The sequence below is a fragment of the Anneissia japonica genome, unplaced genomic scaffold, assembly GCF_011630105.1.
Source record: "Anneissia japonica isolate Jap-2015-1 unplaced genomic scaffold, ASM1163010v1 scaffold288015_len651517_cov191, whole genome shotgun sequence".
Taxonomy (NCBI): Eukaryota; Metazoa; Echinodermata; class Crinoidea; order Comatulida; family Comatulidae; genus Anneissia; species Anneissia japonica.
The window spans coordinates 189,715-210,895 of NW_022751954.1; the positions used below are offsets into that span (position 1 = coordinate 189,715).

At 34.0% G+C, this 21,181-nt stretch overlaps 1 protein-coding gene across 3 annotated transcripts; it reads right to left on the reverse strand.

Annotated features, from left to right (window-relative positions):
* Positions 1-39: 39 nt before the first annotated feature.
* On the reverse strand, positions 40-17,600 carry LOC117122022 (dolichyl-diphosphooligosaccharide--protein glycosyltransferase subunit 2-like). 3 transcript variants are annotated; one of them, XM_033267504.1, is made up of 18 exons: positions 17,477-17,600; positions 15,487-15,671; positions 14,932-15,027; positions 13,841-13,949; positions 12,894-12,957; positions 12,193-12,313; positions 11,824-11,913; positions 11,193-11,300; positions 10,782-10,850; positions 10,224-10,348; positions 9,218-9,427; positions 8,672-8,786; positions 7,892-8,089; positions 7,563-7,748; positions 7,274-7,349; positions 6,180-6,309; positions 4,573-4,597; positions 40-1,848 (listed from the first exon to the last, which is right to left on the reverse strand). In XM_033267504.1, exons 1-18 carry the CDS (start codon positions 17,571-17,573, stop codon positions 1,837-1,839), a joined length of 2,016 nt encoding a protein of 671 aa, XP_033123395.1. In that variant the 5' UTR covers positions 17,574-17,600; the 3' UTR covers positions 40-1,836. The 3 variants fall into 3 exon arrangements, with proteins under 3 accessions (XP_033123395.1, XP_033123398.1, XP_033123396.1); XM_033267507.1 differs by lacking the exon at positions 17,477-17,600 and adding an exon at positions 17,007-17,189; XM_033267505.1 differs by lacking the exon at positions 4,573-4,597 and having other exon boundaries at positions 54-1,848.
* Between the last annotated feature and the right edge of the window lie 3,581 nt (positions 17,601-21,181).

Consider the following 21,181-nt stretch of genomic DNA (forward strand, 5'->3'; position numbering starts at 1 on the left):
GTCGCACAAAAAAATGGATGAAACAAAGGACCAAACAGATATATTTTGGGCACTTTTAATGAAATCAAATCCTTTTTAGTGTCATATAACAAATGTACATCCTTATTGATAATCTCTTTTAGTATGTGACCTGTAGAAAGTAATTAATCTCATCATTCAAATGACCAAGGGAGGAAAATAAAATAAAGTTGCCTACTCCTCACAAATCCTAGCTTAGGAAACCATAACCCCAATCACATCATTGATAAACACATCTGAAAAACACTGACAGTAATGATGTATGGCAAATTCATCAGGCTCTGTACACACATCAAATAATTACTTGGTGACAAAATTCTGTGATTGCCCATATTTGGGAAAGGTAATTTGTCAATTACTCTACACAGTACTGTAATTAGTTATCTTACGGTTACAAAACTCCTGCATTTTGCCCAAGAGTAGCTCATACAGAATAGGCAATCACTGAACTAGAAAAGACTACAACTAATTAATTCAATGTCAAATTATTTATTAGCCATAATTTTTTACACCCATGCCATATTACACAAATGAGCAAATCAAGTTTTGTCACATAAAACTCGACAATGATAATGTGGACAAAGCTTTACACCCAAAATAATGACATCAAAATGTGACATTATTTAAAAATTTAAATGACAATTATAGAACCAGAAGATGGATGACCAGTCCAGTGTGGATACCTATCAGACATAAAAATCGCAACATGCTATCGTCGACTCCTTTGGCGACAGACGCTGATGGTCAGATCAATCAGAGCGTCCCTGATTGCAGGGACAGCTACGCAGTTCAAGGTTTGCAGTGAAAACGCTGTAGCGACTGTGTAGTAATTTGTACAGAAACCAAGCTTAAAAAAATTAAACTTGTGATAGATGTTAATAGATTAGATAATCTGATTAAATGTATATTTCTTCATGGTCCAGCACAATTAATTCCAATCACAAAACCTGCATTATAGCAACTAAATAATAACTAAAGATAATAAGAATTTTAAAATACAAGCAAAATTTAATCAACATTAAAAACATTACGACTTAAATAGAGGGTGATGTACCAGCAAGATTAAATATAGTCCATTTTGGATTATTTGTAATATCACATTAAAAAATAATATTACATCAAGCACTGATTGTTGAAATATGAAATAAACTAAACATTGATTGCCTAACATGGCTTGGTAACCTAATTCATATTGAATAATAGTGCAGAGCTGTATGTATCAACTACACAAATTGCATCTTAACTTATTCCACTATTCATGTGATTTTAATTAACAAAATATTTTTCTAATGCTCTGTCCAGAAAGTCAGGTACTCACTACGCACAAGTCGTCTCGATTCTATTGAGAACGCAACACGACACGACACGCACACAACGGATCATTTTCAATGATGATACGTCCAGAGAACGAACTTGGATTCGTTGTGCGATGGTCATACAACATAGTGAGTGCCCGGATTAACTATCAAGTTTTACATGACAAAAACATGATGTCATCATGCCCCATAAATGGGCAAATCACAGACATTTGTCATATATTAAATTGATAATGTGGACAGGAATCTAATCTTAAATAATCATTATCGAAAGAGGCGTCACAATATATTTGAAAATATAAAAATTTATTTTATGAAATTCATCATCATTTTTTAAAGGCAGAATTCTTGAAATTTGTTACTGTAAAACTTCCTAACTGTGCATTATCTATTTCTGTTGTAGAATTTGTGTGTTTTTTTAATTATTTTTTTTAATGAGTCTGGATGCGAGTTTTGAAAATTTACCATCCTGATGCTTGGTAGAAATTGAGGTCTTCTTCTCTCATCTTATCCCCTGCAAAGGAGAAAAAAACCCAGAAAAATTAAAGAAATCTAGTAGTACGTGTAGCAAGACACACACTATAGCAAAAAAGCAAACAATGACTGATCAACTTAATTTTCAAATGTCACTGAGATTTGGAAACACATTATTTCTTTTCCGCTTATCAAGTTCAAGCCAAGTTATAAAAATCTTTATAATCATTTACATCTTTATTCTATTTGAATTTAAAATATGACACTTGCCATCCCAAAACCAGCATACGGTCGCTAAATGTTAAGTAATTTGCATAAGAATGTGGCAGTGCTGTATACTTAAGTATATTAAAAAGTAAACTTTCTTGTTTTGGTCTCGGATACTGGTTTTCGCATGGCAAGCCTAATACGGGGCACAGACAAGCCAAACCAGTCAGATTTTTTAACCATTTTATAGCTATTATTTTACTCTCTAACACTGTATTAATAACTCAAAATCGATTTTTGTGACGAGTGACTGGTATGGCTTGTCTTTGCCACATATATTCATTAAAAGAACACGTGTGACGCATGCATACATATCTGTGAAGAAACTAAAATTGTAAAAGGTTTTTAAATCCTATAATAACAAGTGGGATTTGTTTATGTTTAAAAATACTGTAAAATCACAAACAACATATTAGTGAGTAATGGATACAAACGGGAGAAAATGCTTTTAAAAAAAGCAGTCTCTTTATACAAATGTAGAAAATAAATTTTCAGAACATCACTAATAACAAGAGCACCACAATCTCATATCATTCCAAAAACAAAACAATTTGACCTACCTATAAACAATCCAACTTAAAACATTTTTATATAGCAGAAACTTAACTGAATATTATCTAAGTCTGTGAAAACCTGAATTGTTTAAGTGTGTGAATCAAAGTAAGTTGATAAAATATTTTATTCTATTTTAATGGGAAATTAAATGCAGTGTTCGAAATAAGGCTTGTCCGCTTGTCCCAGCCAACCAAAATGTCCCACGGACAACCAGAACTATAGGGCAACTTGTCCGTGGGACAACCAAAAAATTTTGGACCCAAACCTCACCTCAAGTGTTTTTTGCCTCCTGAACTTTACTGCGTTGTTGTCATGGGCGCGGCAATTTTGGATTCGCCGAATCACATGTTTTCTCGCATTTTGGTCTGCTGACACTTTAACTTCTCGCGTGTGGCGGGCCCATAGAGATATAATAAGAATACTAGAGCTCTAACCACAGTGTATTCGATGTTCGAAATACGCAGAACTGTGTGTGTGTACCATCCAAGATGGCTGCCATAGATTTAGCCAATCAAATTTCGCTAAGCACCATCGTGCAATTTACTCAGAAAGTTCAGTACAGCTAGTTACCCGTATGTTTGAAACTCGAGCGTTGCGGTGTTTGGGTGTAATGTACATGATTTTAATTTTCACTCCTTGGTATTTTATTTTTAAATAAGATGCTCCACTTGGCCTCGTTTTGGCTACAATAGTTTAATTATTTGTTATTACCGTTACTCATTATCATTAATGAAATAATAGTCAGTCAGAGGGCTTATTAATATGTAATAATATGTATACTAAGCCTGAAGGTGGCGCTTTACTACGACGGCCATCTTGGATGGTACACATACATAACTCTGCATTGCTGTGCAATCTTGTCAGCACTCTAGTTGTTTAATAGCTCTATGGGCGGGTCGCACAACAAGGCACTAACTCGCGTATCAAGGCGAATGGAGGCGTGGGTGAGAAGGCGTTCAAACTTTTCATCGAACTTTTCGTCATGTCGAACGATCTTAGGAAATGGCTGGGTTTGAAGGAAAAAACAAGTTCAGGAGGGAAAACAGTGCAAGGTAAAAATGAAGCAAGCAACAGATAATATACGGACAAGTAAAAACATTTGCGGACAACCAAAGTTTTCATCTAGGTTGTCCATCGGATAACTTCAAGTTTTTCCTTATTTCGAACACTGAAATGTTGTTATATTGAATTTTCACAACAGACAGTATATAATTAATTTTATGCCATGTTCAAATACATTTCCATTTTTATGGAATAGCACAACAATATCTGTAATCCGTGCACATGGCTAGACAAAATATGCTGATCATATCATACCGAGCTTTGTCATTAAATAGCATGTCGTAATTTGCAGTGCCGTAAATTGGAGGTTCAGCTATACATGATGTTTAATGTTCTACATTGATACTTAATGTGAGTACATACTGGTATTAATACCAGTTACATTTCTTTATTTTTCTTTTATTTGATAGGATTTACATAGCGCACATGTCCAGAAAACTGATACAAAATCAATCATACACAACGTGCAACCTCCTCCACTCCCGGGGAGCATTCCTAGTTACGCGTGTAATCAGCACTACTGAGCTTCTACAATACTGTGCTAAATCAAATGTCTGACTGCCTAGAATGTCTGATTATATCAAGTAGAGACATACGACTGATAAAAAACTTGTTAAAAATTAAAACCTGTTTAAATATTTATAATTACAAAGAAAAATAATAGCTCAAGAAGACAATGTACAAGAAATACAACACTCAACACACCAGTAAACACTGAAAACAGTAATATAAAATCCAAACAATGAGTTGTACATGCTAAACTCATGTGTGGGAATACAGTCACACAGCACTGACTTGTAAGACCACAAGCAGACACAACAATTAAGATATTTGAAGGAGATGACACAAATTTGGTGTCTGAATTGGAACATGTCTCTACCTTGAAACGTGGTGAACGTGCTAACCTAAGAAGCAATCAAGACACAATCAAGACACAGGTCGTAAGAAGATACCAAACGACAAATACAAAAACACAAATACGTATCATTCAGTTCAAAGAATTATTTGGGGAACACACATCTCCAATATAGATCCAGTAACTATATTGTGTGTGGGTACAAAGAGCAAGAAGTATATTATTATTATTTTTTTTTTTATTTATTCATTCTGAAGTAATTATAAGTAAAAACATTCAAGGATATAAACACAGAAAAGTACAAAACTAACTTATTTCCACTGTGGTCCCTAAGTCAGACAAGTAATTAGGGAAGTACTTTAAGAAAAAAAATCAAGACATACAGCACATCCATTTGAAAATTTGATTCTTTGTGTACTGCCTATATTATTTACGGTTGTGGATATATGTGACCCAAGCTCACAAAAGGGCTGTAAACTCGTCCTCAGGGCAAAATGAGTTTTTGTTATAATGGCATAGAAAATATCATTTATTTTAAAATGACAGTTAAATGAACTCAATCGGGTGCCTGGAAGCAAAGTTATGACCGTTTGAATAATTGTCACCTTATCAACTTTCTTGAATCAAGTTTTGAGAAAAATGCTTTTATTTTAGCAGGTTTCTATTCATTTTTACTAGCTCCCATCCGAAAATGGCTAAATTTTACCTCTTACAGTTGGAATTTTAAACTCAAATTTCAGGAATAGTAAGATTAATAGTTATTATTTATTACACAAAAAAATAATTCACACAAAATTTACGTTCTATGTCTTATTCTGGCTATGGAGGCTTGTTTCTCAATATAGTGTGGTGCGAGTTTACAGCCCATTTGTGAGCTTGGGTCACATATTTAATACGGTTAAATGACTTGCGCATACATACACCTGTAACTTGTCATTGTTGTGTAGTGATATTTTATATATAAATTTTTAGGCGAGTATGACATTATGTGTATTGGGCTTCACCCTTTAAGAAGTTAAAGGGTGATGGTTACGGGATTCCATACAAACCAACAGGGTGCCTACCTAAATGTATACCCATCTTACCACACATCTAACAGTATTGTAGGCTTAGTAGATCTACTAAGCATAGCCTAGACTAGTTTCTATGAGATTTCTATGGGGATAAATTCAACCGTCAAGCAAGTGTAGGGCATTCAAAAAACAACAGAATCAGTTTCAAACGGCCTAGACCAAGCATAGATAGGCTCAGATTACTGGTAGACCTTCACATTCAACCAAGTACACATGACAGCAGCACAAAGACAATGCCAAACAAATGTGTATGTATGCGCAATTCGATTTGGCATAAACCTATTGTTTCATCACCTGTTGATGAAAGATGTTAATACATCGACTATTTTTAAAATCTGTAGTTATAATTATATTCAAAGAATATACTAGATAAATACAACATACGATATGCAAAATACATTAATGATTGATAGCATTATTATAAAATTGATTATAAAATTTAAAGACATTAACATCTGGAAAAAAAATATACAGCTTTCTCATTTTATATTCATTTTATTTACATGTGTTTAACTATGAGTAGGCTTTGATGAAGCATAAAGTAAAGAATATACTTACTTTCTTGCTGCAATGCTCCCTAGTAGCCTATTGCCACAAATAAATGTAACAATACCTATTACTGTTAAGTAACGAACAGTTTGGAACATATTAAGATAAGCCCAGTAGCAGTACATAAGACCAAGAATAGCTGAAAATAAGTAAAAAGAAACTATTAGATAGATTGTTGTTCTGTCATGCTGATAAGCTTGAAAAGTGGTGAAAGTCCATCATAATAGAGCATTCTGGAGTGCCAATCATTCTTAACTGAATAATTGGTATGTGATATTCAATATGTGTAGACAAAATATATGTGCGTGTCCCAGGAATACACAAGTTTACGACTGTACATTACAACACCTGCCATTTTGTGGGACTTTAGGCGAAGATTTTTGTATACCTTTTTTAATAATTTTTTCTTTTCAAAGATTATCAGAGGAGGGCGGAAAAAAAATAAAAATAAAATTGCATTTTTCGTATTTAATCTTACTTTTGCACTAATTGCCCAAAAATTTAATTATATTTTGATTTCAAATCATTGTTAGTAGCGGGTTTAGTAGCAGGCAGCGGGTTCGCTTAACATGGTGTAAAAAAAGGCTTGCCTTAGCAACAACATCCAAGGGGAGGGGCTTAGCACAATGATCAATTTTAATCGAGCTTGTATCCATCTTTCCATTGATGGAGGTAAAAACGTAGGCCTACACAATCTGAATGACCAATCTTGTGATTTGGTTGGTTTGATTTGATTTGATTTGGTTTCCAATAGTTTTTCTTTTTCAGTAGTTGGATACAACTTTTGTAATACAATACTAGACTATCCTATTATCCTCTTGGAATTACTTCAAAACTGGAAGGCGGAACTAGATCCTGGAAAATACTGATGCCAACAGGGATAAATACTAACATTTACACAGGATGATTACGTAACCCCCATGCTAAGGTTTGTGAACTAGCTTGGTTTTCTGTATCCCCTGAATATTTTTTAAGTCACTTTGGAGGAATAGGTTTAAAGATAAGAGTTTACAATCATGTATTTCTATTTAAATATGCCTGACATTAAAATGAAGATTATTAATGACAGTCAATTTAAAATTTTATTATAACTATATACTCACAAGCTAGGCCAACATGGAATCCAATGGCACTCAGAGACATTGGCATGTTCCCAAGATTTACTCCAAGTTTAGCCCACTGCAAGATGAAAATCTCATTTCATTAGGCTAAATCTCATTAAATTATTTTATCATTATGTTATTTTTTTATACAACTATTATAAAGTAATTATTCGTATTGTTATTCATGATTACTTTAAAAATATTTTTTTTATTACCATTTAAACATAAAATGTAGTTACTGTATACATGTTCATTGGTAAAAAAAAAATCATTCAAAATCAAAACTTACCAAAGCGAGAAGAATGATCAATGGTATTGCAATGAGCCCTGTAAAGACGCTCGACACAGTCTTGGAGGGACGTTTCTCTGGGACTCGGAACATGTGGTCGATTGGATCTTTTGCTTTGTATTCAATTCCTTTCACTTCTGGAGCTTTTTTATTTGGGTCCTCATTGAGTTTCAGGTTCAAATCAGCCTGTGAACAAGAAAATGAAACATTACAGATGAAACAAAAACAAAATTAGTACGACCTCTCCAACTGTATTATAAACGTAACCATAGCATACAGGGTAGACAATTTCATGAACACAAAAGGAAGCACTATACAGTGACACTTACAACATGCCAGAGAAATGGGTTTTGAATGGATGCATCGCCAACAATCAGTTCCATCGAGTACTTGCCAGAGAGGGCACTGAAGTGATCTCGGCCACTCTGAGCTACATCCAGTTTGAAGGAGTACTGAAGGGTTTCAGAGCGATCCGAGGTGAAGATCACTTCCTGCTTTGTCTTTACATTTGCCATGCGAATAAAGGCCTGTGGCAAAAGAAAATTATAATCAATCATACAGTATAACTAAGGTAAGGAGATGAATATTTAGTTACACAAATGATTACAATGGAAACTTTAAGGGGTTGCAAATATTGCTTATCCTTCCCTGTCCTATTAAAAACTAAGCACTAACAAATGCTTTTGGGTCAATAGATTTAATATGAGAGTAATAGAGTGTTGACTTCAACACATTCTACACTAGCAAACTCCCAACTATAGTTACCTTTCAATAAGTGCAACGATAAAGTTCTAAGAATACTAAAACATACATTTTAATGTCTAAATTTCAATGGTTGCACTAGATTTCTTTGGCTTTTTTTTTGAAATGACTGATTATTTTTTATATGTTTTTATATTCATTTGATATTTATATGCAGTATATTTCCATAACTGCCTCAAGCAATTGTGGCACAGTGTTTCTTTGGTGTGACAGCAATCAGAGGAAAATGCTCACTATAAGGCTCCCAGAAGATGAAAGTCAAAAATAAAAACATCAGATCCTCTCAACGCCACACCCCGATCTACGGCACCACACTGCAGGAAAGAAAATAACAAATGCATCTTTACCTGGTGGACAGCCATTGGTTTGTTTGTAGCCTTATCTTTGAGAGTGAACTTCAGCATGATGTTTTGATGATGGTCAGCTTCAAGAACAGATGCCAACTTCTTTGGATGTTGTACACTGTGGAATTCATAAATATTTGATTTATTAAACATACGTAGCTTTTCCCTGTAGAACCGAGTGTTTCAAATCTTTGTTTCTCCCATATGCACTTAAGCTCTGCTTGTCTCTAAATCTCGATCCCTCTTCTGTACACAATGCCTCCATTCGTACTGCTCTGAATTGGGATGACCTGTTCCAAGCATAAATGCCTGTAGACCAAACCCAATACCGTTACGATTTTTAATCATGCGAGAAACTTACTCATGATACATAGCTGCTGCAACAACATCATCCACAACAACAATATTCAACGTTTGTAAAGTGCCTTCAGCCTTAGCTATATACAAGGAGCTGAAGGAATTATGCTACATAAATAGTATACAATAGAATCTAAGCAGCTAATAACTATACAAGAAACTACTTTTCATAGAGCACTGACAGCTATTTACCTGACAGTCTTTGTTGTAATGCTCTGATCTCTGTCAATCACAAGAAGCTCCACCCCTTCTACAGCGACCTCAGTAACGACCTTGACAGTAATACTGCCCTCAGACAGGCCAATTAATCGGCTATCAGCCTTTGCAGGCTTAGCCACCAAAGTGACGTCATAAAATCCAGGCGCTGGTTTGCTTTCCAGGAAATTTAATTCAAAATGTGTTCTGTGATAAGACAATAAACCATAATTAAAAGAACAATAAAGGAAAGGATAATTGCATTCACACAGACGCTACATGCTGGAACAACAAAAACCAAATTAGAATGATAAACTCCAATGGACAGTGTCTCTAATATATTTCTACATCATATTATAAGCCAACAGCTATTTCAAATGACACTTACATGCAGTTGTAGGCAGTAAGATACAATTTTACAAGAAAATTAACCCAAAATTAAATCAAAATATGAGCATAATGATTTTAAAAATGCTCAAGCCATTTTATTACTACTTTCTTCAGGATTCTGTAATTTAATGTGATTTTGAACAACAGAGTAAACAATAAACTATATGTTACTAATCATTATCATGTGACCTATTTAGGCCAGTGGCATATCTAGAAGTCTTGAACTAGGGGTAGGAGTCGATGGGGGCGCAAAATTTAAGCGAGGGGGCTTGATCATTTGAATTTGAGTGGAGTTGAATAGGTTAGTCGTTAAGATGCTTGCCTTCTAATCCCAGGGTCCTGGGTTCAATTCCTGTCACAGCAGGACTTTTTCTTACGACTAAAATCAACTCCACTCCCTAAGTCTCATAAAAAGTTTATAAAGAATCATTCTCATCCTGTAAGTGGCAAGTGTACTTGCTGTTGGATGTGAAGAAAGAAAAAAAAAAAGTGAGGGGGAGCTAGTTCACAAAATAAGGTGATATTGAGTGATTTGTATCTACTTGACCGTAATGTCTATGCTTTAAAAAGGGGGGGGGGGGAGGGCAGCAACTGGTTGATCAGTTTTTCTTACTTGTCGGAAGCTGCAGTTAGTTTTTTCTCTGCAAACAATTTAGAACCGTCCGACTTCCGTACTGCTGATTTGGTTGAAACGGTCAGCTGACCAACGGATCCGGCCATCAGGTTTGTAACTTGGACCTGTAATTGTTTAAAAATTCCATGACTTTATAATTATTAACACAAATATGGATGGAATCTTCAATTTGTTGAAGTACATTACCTATCATTTTAAAGCTTAGAATGTGGAGTAAATGAATATACTAAAAAGTTAATTTTCTTGTTTTTGGACACTGATGCTGATTTCAGCATGAGACTACACTCAATAATGAAAATTATTATTGAACATTATGCTTTAGTTTAAATGCAATACAGAATGAGAAGGGAATAACGGAAGACTAAATCATAAAATATCTACATCTATGGCTACAATAATATCTTGACCTTTGACACTGCATAATGCACAACTCGGGCATGGTTATTCATTTACTTTTTAGTAAAAGGTAGATTTTATTACTAAAATCAGAAAAGCAGTGTGCAACAAAATTCTTTAAAAATGCTATAGAATACTTACGTTGATCTTGGGTTGTACTGGAGAGACAGTTATACTGCTTGACAGTGTGAAACCAACAGGAACAAAGAACTGCAAAGGAAAACACATTGTTGTAAAAATAATATTGATATTATATATACATTCATGTGCCTGACAAAGACTGATAATAAAAAAAGCTTGCTCATCTGACTCAAAATACTTGGCAATATATTAAAGACTTAGTACATAGAGCACCACAAAACATTTTATTTTATTCAGTCCTGTAGAGAATGTAGATAAAGACAGCAACTTTTATATTTGTTTTGTTCAATCCCAAAAAAACAGATAAGAACCTCTCCTAGTAATAGATTTGAGAAGCATTAATACAGATATTGAATAAGGATAATATTCAGGACTTGAGCAGGCCTTTGCAAGCCAGACAGACCTACCTACCTTATTATCTGAGAGGGCTTTAGTGGCAAGGACAACGAGATAGGCATTGCGGACATTTTGTGTGGACTTTCGACTCAGAATGTAGTTTCCCATCATCACAACTTGCTCCTAAAAAACAAATTATAATCAAAATTCATGTAATACATATCATGAGTGAAAATTTAAAAATTACAACATTTACTGAATTTCATAATAATGCAGTTACATATATCCTTAAATTGCTGGCAGAAACCATATGTTAAGTATTCAAATATTTTCTTTGATGTGTGACTTAATTCAAATTTGATTGTATTTCTGTTTAATAATAATTATTTTTAAAAAGAATTGTTTTAGTGGCAGGATATATTTAGTGTTAATAAATGTTAATTTGCTATATTGCACATGACAATAAATTTGTCAGTACACCAAAGACATTTCTTCGCTCTTTACCATTTTCATTTTTCTGATGCAGGAGCCTTCATAAACACTTGCTCAATGGCTTATCGGAAGGGCAATGAAATCCATGAAAAATGTCTTGCCAAGACACGTTATTATTAAGTTTTACACTAAAGTATATTTCATTAACTGTAATGATTATATAAGGTTACATATGTTTGAATAAGCATCCATTTTATTATAAATTTTCACTTACCTCAGTGAGGACAGGTTTCTTGTTGGCTTTTGCAGCAACTTTTAAAGCACCATCAATAAACAATGCTGAGGGCAGGATACCTCCTTCAAACTATTAATAACATGTAAAATTTAAACAATCAAAAAGTAATAGAAACTAAATTGAAATTACATTTTACTATGTTTATTGACAGCAATTGAAGATACATACAAACTACAGAGGGCAGTATAGAGTCACAGAAAGGGAGGATACAATAACTACCTTTGAGTACATATATGAGTACTTCATTTTAAACAGCATAACAAACTGTATTCTCAGACTAGACCCATTTTCTCTCAGTTAGAATGCGCTATTCTTATTCTAAGAACAATTATTAAGCAAGTAACTCACCTGCAAATAAATTTCATCTATTTCATCACCTTGTGCGGCAATATCTTCTACAGAATTCACATATTCCGTAACATCTGTCTCTGCCGACAACATTGACGCAACATGAAGAGAATATACTTGACTGCAATTGAAGAAAAATAAACATGTTATTGCTATGGCAACAAAAATCTAACAACCACAAACAGGTTTTTTATCATTCTACATTCTTAAACACTTATCTTATTCTTAACTTTGTTCTCCTTTATAGTATATTGAAAATAGGGCACATATGTGAATACAAGTCACCATCATTACATTGCCATGCTTGTCAAACAAACAAGAAATTTTTCAAAAATGAAACTCAGAAAAGAAGAAAAAACACTCACAGACATATTCCAGGTCTACCAGGACAAATTAAAATGTAAAATACAGTATCCAATTCAGAGGTATCTGTTCATAGGTAAATCTCTTCTTTTACATGTTATGATAAGAGTTATGTAGAGCATATATTTCTTTTATTTGAAACTATATCATGTAACGATGTACATTGTTTTTGTGATGCATTCTTTGCTCTATAGTTAAATATGGCATGCAACACTGAACAGGGAAGGCTTCTTTTGGTTTTCTATCGTCTCTAACTTGAGGAAAATAAAATTATGAATTATGAATAAAGATTAAATTTAAATGGATCTTGCAAAAACATTGTATCTATAAATTCATACCTTATAACACTATCGTCTTTTTGTAACGCTGCTTTCAAAAGTTTAGCTACTTCAACTGAATTAACTGCAAAAAATACAAGAAACCGAAATCAACTTTTAGGCTATAATAATTACATGTTTACTTTAGAAAAACAAAACAGATCAGTAGTGATATTTTTAGTCTAAGAGTGAAAAATGCAACTAGATAAACTATATGTTAATCCAGGTGAAGTATTCATAAAAAAGACTAAGCATAGTAACTCAATTTATATTGAGTATGTTAAAAATCTGGGCTTAGCTGCTAGGCAGCCGCAGCAGTATCAGTTCATCTTCTAGTGCCTGGTAAACTGGAAGGACACAGGGCGACAATTATCCACCCTTTACCGTAAAGTGTACATGGAACCAACGGCTCAGGCATCTCCCTCATCATCATATACGGTTTCAGTCCTTTTCCATTTTGGTTATGGGTTGGACCAAAAATTTTATATAATTATACTTAATATTATTAGCAGTAATGCATTAATGAGACAATAGAAAATCTTAAAGATATTTAAAAAATAATTTCACAGGGAAAGTAGCTTGCAAAATAGAACCTGTGACACAAAGATCTTTAAGGTGTACCCAAAGTGGCACTGGTGACAATCAGTTCTAACTGCCTGAATAACATGTTAAAGCCGGGCATTTATTGCACCAAACGTTCATCGCCCAACATGATTCCATGGAGAATGCAACACAACAGACCGTTTTTAATGACGATCCGTCACCTAGCATTCACAGGGAGCAGAGTTTGATTCATCGGTCGGTGGTGGTCGTATTACGAGGCAGTGATTGCCCGAATTTACTAAGGGATAGTAAACTTGGATGTTGCCTAATGTAGGCCAGGTATCCACGCAAGTCAAGTTTTTAAATAAAAATTGAAAATTAGCATTTGTTTTTCTCTAGACTGAATTATTTCCAGGAATACTTACTTGGAAAATTCAAACTATTCAGAGCACAAACAGCATAAAAAAGTGTAGCAGTGTCAGCACTCTCGTTGAGGGCGCCATTTAAAGTCTGCTTAGCATTGCCAGCATTCAACTGAAAATATGATATAATAAAATGGTTATAAAATAAAAGTTTTTTTGACTATAATATTGTAAAATAATATAATAATAAATAAATAGGTAGCGCTAAATGGGATCAATGAAGAAATGTTCTTTGAAGAAGTTGGTCTTTAATTAAGCAAAGAACTTAAATAGCAGAAGAATGAGCTGTTTGCATATTTGCATTAAAATCGATGGAACATCTGCCCTCCCGCAAGTGGGGTAAAATTTGACCATTTGACTGAGTGGAGAAACTACAGGAAACAGACGAACCTGAGCGGTACCTTCATTATTGATATATAGCGCCACCGCACAGACAGGGTAAAATTGCTCTCCATGTACCCACAATGCATTTCGAACAGATGTTCTACTATATTGGGAAGCTGCTCTATCTTCTGCTATTTATTATCTTTGCTTTAAGTTAAACCAGTGAGTTCAGCAGTTCTAATGGACACAAGTGCCAATGCCCTTGGCAAAGTAAACAAAATCCTTTTACACAATTGTCTCAAAACTACCAAATAATATATGTTTAGAACATGCAATGATTTACATACACACACCTAAAATTAAAATTACAAGCCATATGCTTTAAGTTTTCGAACCTCAGCTCTACCACTGTCGAACTGAGGTGGTGTGGACTCTCGCGCACCCCCTACCTACGAATCCTGCATCCAAACCAGAGCTAAAAGTTTGTAATATATAAGATACTTGTAGAAACTTCTTTAAAGATCTGAAACCTGTATAAAAAGTTTCTCCATAATTTTGTACCGTCACTTTATCAGTCATGTTATGGGGAAAAGGATGTAAAAAGATGTGTAAGATAAAGGCCAAGTAAAACTGATTGAATATGGCCTCTTGGAAGAGTAGTGTTTTAATTGAGCAGTCCACCCTATAAATATAAACAGGGAGACAGATATCTCTATGGATAAACACACACACACTGGTTAAAACCAGGAACATTTGATGAAGTCACTTACCTGGCAGTTGCCGAGAGCTTTAGCTGCTGCAGTTGCATGGTACAACGACTGAACATTACTAATATCTATATTGGCTTTTAAATAATTACAAGCATCCTGCAATGACAAATTATGTAATAGCATATTTAAATGTACAGTATATAGTTTTATGAACCGAGAACAATGCATTACTTTAATATAATCACTTTTTTATATAATTTGAATACATAACTTAATAATTGAATAATTTCTACAACTAAATTCATAATGTTGATAAATTTATAAATCAATAAGGTGTTCAATGCACTAAGATTGCAATGATATTAAATGAATAATTTTTAGGTTGCAAAATATTCAATAGAATACTTAAATAATACATGTATAAAGAAATTAATGACAATGTACAAAACTATGAAAACCTTCATAAAATCAAAGTAACCTCACAAATATTAAAATCATAGAGTAAAAAGGACAAAAAGACAAGGACAGAAGGCACAGTCGACAACGAAATTCTCTTAACAAAATTTAATCTAGGCCCATAAATAAGTTAAAAATAACAAACAGTCCAATGCTTACCTTTGGAGCAGGAGCACCAAGCAGGGTAAGCCCAAGGATTGAATAATGTGCATGAGCAATATCTGTGAATTTAGCCTGCTCTAGCACTGCTCGAATTTTAGTTTGATCTTCTGATGTTAAGACAGAAAGAGGGCGAAGAGCCTGCCCAGCCACTGCAAATGCTAACAGCAGCAACAATCCATATCCTGCAGAGAAATAATTGACAATTTCATACATCAATCAGTTTTCAATAGTTCTAAAACTTTGGAATATATTTTATTATCCATCAATGTTGAAAAAATGATGAAATAAAGGAAACAGATAATCATAATATAGATGCTATGTTTACAATAAGCATGATGTATTAATATTTTATAATCAGCTAATATCATCCCAAGGTAAATTTTTACTTATGAAAGCAAAATGTGTCTTATTGCACAGTAGATGCTTTGGTGGGGTAATAACAAGCCTAAATGTTGTTAATACATCCATTCTAATTCAATCCATGCATACAACGTGACACGGTAAAATCAGGAAGGAATTTCCTTATGACAACCTTGGTCAGCACAGGTGTGGTCAGTGTGCTCGGTGCATCATCCCATCACCAGCAGACAGTGGCGTATCGAGAGAAGAGTGCCCTGCAGTTGCCCCCTCCCCCCTTCCACCCACACCACTGAAAATGTTGGATGCCAAAAAATCACACTCAAGTAGATAAAAATCACATCATATGACCCTATTTTTGAGCTAGCATCCCTCTCACTTTATCGAGTCCCCACTTCTAGACACACCACTGCCAGCAGATAAGGTCGCCATAAAGTTTACACTAAACAGTTCATCTAAAAAAAAAGTAATCTGTACGGTACTATATGATGCTTTTATTTGCTGCCTAATTTACATAGTTTCCACCAAATAAATGGTGTAAATTAATTTGCAAACACAGTACTGTCTATTAAAAAGCCTGCCAACTTGCCTGTTCACTTTTTTGGGGCTAGGGTTACAGAAAATTGATTATACTGTGTAAGTGCAAACCACACATCAATACTTCAGTAACTCCTTGCAAAAAAAATCACTGACTGGTAGGCATACAGTATTTACTGATTATTGATTGGTTGCATTAGCATTATATTTTTATTTCAAACCATACTTTCATCTACACTATATGTTGCATATGTTGTCTACTTTTTAGTACCAGCAGTACTCCTTAGTGTGAAGTATTTTAATTGCACAGATGACACCTCAAAAACTAGCTGAAATTTACAAGAAAAATTGCTCGGAAAAATAGGCCTAGGTGCGCAGAATTTTAATTACTGCATAATACGTTGGTTATAATTATATATTAAGATTAGGTTAAAGCCTAATTTTTGGCAAAATTTCCAGAAAAACGCATACTTCTAGGCCAAATCTTTGCGCAGAGGATATATTCCCAGCGCAGACATTACTTTTACAGTCTGGCCAGTACTAATACTGCCCAGATATGCAAAGACCAGACTAGGCTCTATGTTTGAATCATATGCCCTACATTGTCATTTGATCTAACTTACCTTCCATGATCATGATTCTAAACTAAAAAAAAAAAAAAATTAATAATTGGCAGTGATGTTGCAAGTAGAAAGAACAGGGCAATGCCAAACTTAAAACAGGGCACAATATTCCACATTAATTATCTCGCTAATTTTCCAATACTTTTGGGGCTATCTAGGCCCAGCATACGTATACAGTTATCTCGATCCAAGTTCCTAGGCCTACACGTTGACTAGGTTACTCGTGAACAGATGCCGCACTACAACAATACAACCCGCCCTCTGTCGTTTATCACACGTGGCATCATAACAATACAAGCAATAAGGCCTAGGCCTAGCTTCTATAATACGGTAATCGCCGATATAGGGGTATTTTGCAAAGTTATAAATCAGCTCATTTAAAGACACTCGTATTTAACATTACATCATATAAAAGTAAATGCATAAATTGAAAATTACGAATCAGAACAAAATATTCACATCCAGCGTACCTTTCGCCATTTCACCGGTGTTCCAGGACCCGAGTTGAAAGATCGCACATCCGGGAAATTTTGATGATCTCAGTGGATACGTTCTTACGATCGCCATTGCGTTTGTTTGCTGGTTATTAATAATATGAGCACACGCCACCTATAATTTGAACTCAGATCAAATGTTGGTAGGAAGTGATGTGACATGAGAGGTGGGGCGCAAATCCTCGAAGTTTAGGAGAGACCTTTGGATCTTTTGGAGCGAACCCGCCACCTGCCAATAATGGTAATTTTGAATAAAACTAAAATTTTATTTTTGGCTAATTAGCGCACCCACCGCTACGAAAACAGTGGACATTTCAGAAAAAAAAAAGTTTTTCTTTTTTTATTAACGCCCGCCGCTGCTTTGAAAAAAATAGGATATATGTATATTTCTTCCTAATTATATAAATTCAAGGCATTTAAATATCCCATTAATATACTGTTTACATTCAACTCAACTAGTCCTGTAGCCGAGACTTGTTGATCGGGGCATTTTCTGAGAGGGGAAGTGGCCAACTGGAGTGCCACGCCCACCTCAGTCCCACCACGGTTGAAACTTAATAGCACTCTTAGACTTTTCAAACAATTTTTTAAAAAGTGTTCGACATTCATCTAAAGGTAAAACTATCAGCCGTATCCCTTTTTAATTTTAATTAATAATTAATTAATTTTAATTTTAATGCCATAAATTAATTTTTCAAAAATGTTAATGCCATAAATGGCATTCTCATACTTAGAATATTTATTTTAAATTTTATTAATTTGACTTCCAATTTTGAATTAGATCAAATAAGTTTTTGCACATTTTAGGAAGAAGAAGGAAGGGATGATACCAGGCGTGTCAACACCATTTTCAGCCCCACCATGGCTAGGAGTAAGGCGAATTAAATCAGTGGCTCTTCATGGTGTGGGTGTACTATGGAAGTGCATAAGGCCCTTTTTTCATGGTATAAATATATTTTAATATCTGTACATATACACCTGAATACCCCTGGGCAATATTATTTTGTATCTGTAGGCTACATTTTGTAAACGTTTGTCTTTGACGAGGTAATAATAATAATAATAATTTTGGCTTATATAGCGCATTATGCTAAAGCCTCAATGCGCTTAACAGTAAAAATAAAATTCGGGAAAAAAAATTAAGAAAAATACAAGCTAAAAAGGTGAGTTTTTAAAGCTGCCTTAAAATCATCAATGGAAGTTGCCTGTCGGATTGTAATAGGCAGAGCATTCCAAAGAAAGACAGAAGCCCAAGAAAAAGAACGACTACATAATGCTTTGTCGACGGGTGAGTTGAATGAGCAAGTAGAGATTCTGAACTAGGTGTGATGCAGCCGCGAGTAAGTCGTCCCTTGGCTACAGTATGTGTGTAGGTCGTCTCTTTAGAGTCAGCTTATTTCACATATATTTTATTTGTGGCGTTTTATTATATTTGCGTCTTTGAACTTTTTAAAAAGCTACTTCTGTTGTTGTTTGAAGTGGTCGGAATCAATTTTTACTTGAAACTACTGTATATAGACAGATGCAGTACTGGAAAATTCGGCGATCAATTTTGTTATTAATACTGTACAAACTTTTAAAATGGTACATAAAAATCATTCGGATCATTCTCTTTTCAATGAATATCACGATTGGAGCTAACAGCGCTCAAGTCGAATTCAAAATGGCATTGAAAAATAGTTCGACATAAAAAAAAAAAATTCGACTTACAGATCGTTAATTAATGGAAAAATTACAATTTAAATAATTTGTCATGTAAAATAATATCGAATTATTCGAGTCGGGCGAAGTCGACTTAAGCAAGTTTAACTATACTACAAAATACATTCTTATTTGCCTTGGAACGGAGTTCTTTAGCGTTATTTTCCTGGTTAAATTCATAATCAATTATTAGTCTCAGATACTTATATGTCTTTCAACAATTTCCACATTCTCAATATCGATTACAATATTTTAATGAATTCATTTTTCCTCCTCAAATAGAAAATCTTTTCTTGGCATTTAGAACTAAAAAATTCTCCTTCCACCATAAAATAAGTGATTTAACATATTCATTAAAAAAGTATGTCATATTTTTAAATCAAACAGACACGTGTCATCTGCAAATATTAAATGATTTACTTGGATCTATAGTACGGTACTGTAAAAATCAGAATAGAACGAAAAAAGCAAGGTTGACAAAAGACACCCTGTGGTACCCCCGTGTTACAGGTCGGCAACTCAGATACACTACCCCTAAATTTAACAATCTGTTTTCTTTCGTATAAGTCAGACATACCAAGGTTAAGTCGTGGGCTTATTCCTATATTTAACAATTTGTCAGAGATGAGGCCCCGAATCGTACTCAACGCTGCCGAAAACGCCTAAAATTATTATTCTAGCATAGTCATTAATATTTGGATAAATTCCATAATCATCATCTTCCGATACTGTGCATATCCTCTACTGATAGATCTATGCTCACACTTTATTGAAGATGAGCATACAACTTCTGCGTGAGCATCATAACTGCATCAATTAATCCCTTTTTTCCAGATAAGTAAAAGGATTACTAATTTGCTATATAAAGAATTGTAACATCACCGTACAAATAAACCAGAATAAACAGCTCTTGGATTTTGTTGTCCAGGTCCCACAAAATGACAACGTAACTACAAGCATGTATTGCTGCTGGCTCTAAAACAAAGCCTTAAAAAAATCCATGTGATAAGCAATGGCTTCTGCGACTTATTTGGTTGATTTGAAACAATGACAAATAAAAAATGCAGACAAAAACATTTGTGAAAAGTTGTTTATTTCGTTATTCATATCTTGACACAATGATATATTTTACCATAAATAATTTTGCATGAAACTAGAAAACAGAGATATACATCTACTGAGAAAAAATAAATAAATGAAAAATAATTGGGGAAAAAAAGCAAATTTAAGTACATGACACAAATTTAGGATAAATATGGAAAGTAGAAAATCTAGATAAGAAATGAATAATGAGAATGCTAATTATGGCATATGAATTTAATTAACACAACAAAATATTTGCAAGATTTTTATCAAACAGGTAAGAAAGGTTTAATTTGTTTCTTATAAACATGAGAATCTAAACACAGGAAATAGATAGAAGATATGGTTTAATTACATTAAGATTGCTGTTAATTCAGTGCTTACAAATTTTAAGTGACCACTAAATCCAGAGTAAATAAAATAATAAATATCTTCCTTTTGTATTTCATATAAATATTGATCATACGACTAAGTTCCAGTGCAAAAACACAGTTTGGTGAGCTTGAACTAGCAGTGGTCATGTATCATTTTGTATAACACAGAGTGGGATCAGTCTAAGGTACAGAGAGAGGAAATGGTATGGTGTTCAAACAATAAATTAATGATAATGTGATTTAAATGGCAATGGAAGGCATTATGTTTGTTCAAAATAGAGTTCTTACATTCATTCAGGTAAGATAATTCCTATGTCGAGTCTAGCGGTTAGCTAGATATTTGTATTGTCTCACTCGCTTTCAGGGATTAAAGACTTCCAAAGTGCCTAATCTAGCTGCAGACAGAGGACCCAAGCCTTAACTCATATTTTGTGCAACTGTCTTTTGAAAAATTCTGACAAGTATAATTTCCAAGTGACTTATTATTAGTTTTACCGGAATTAAAACTAACATTATTCAACAC

Excerpts from the sequence above, each read along its gene's own strand:
- LOC117122022 (XM_033267504.1), bottom strand. The coding sequence starts at position 17,573 with ATGGCGATCGTAAGAACGTATCCACTGAGATCATCAAAATTTCCCGGA. Across the intron at positions 13,950-14,931 it reads AAGCTCTCGGCAACTGCCAG|TTGAATGCTGGCAATGCTAA; the intron begins GTAAGTGACTTC and ends TCATATTTTCAG. Across the intron at positions 12,314-12,893 it reads AAAGACGATAGTGTTATAAG|TCAAGTATATTCTCTTCATG; the intron begins GTATGAATTTAT and ends CTTCAATTGCAG.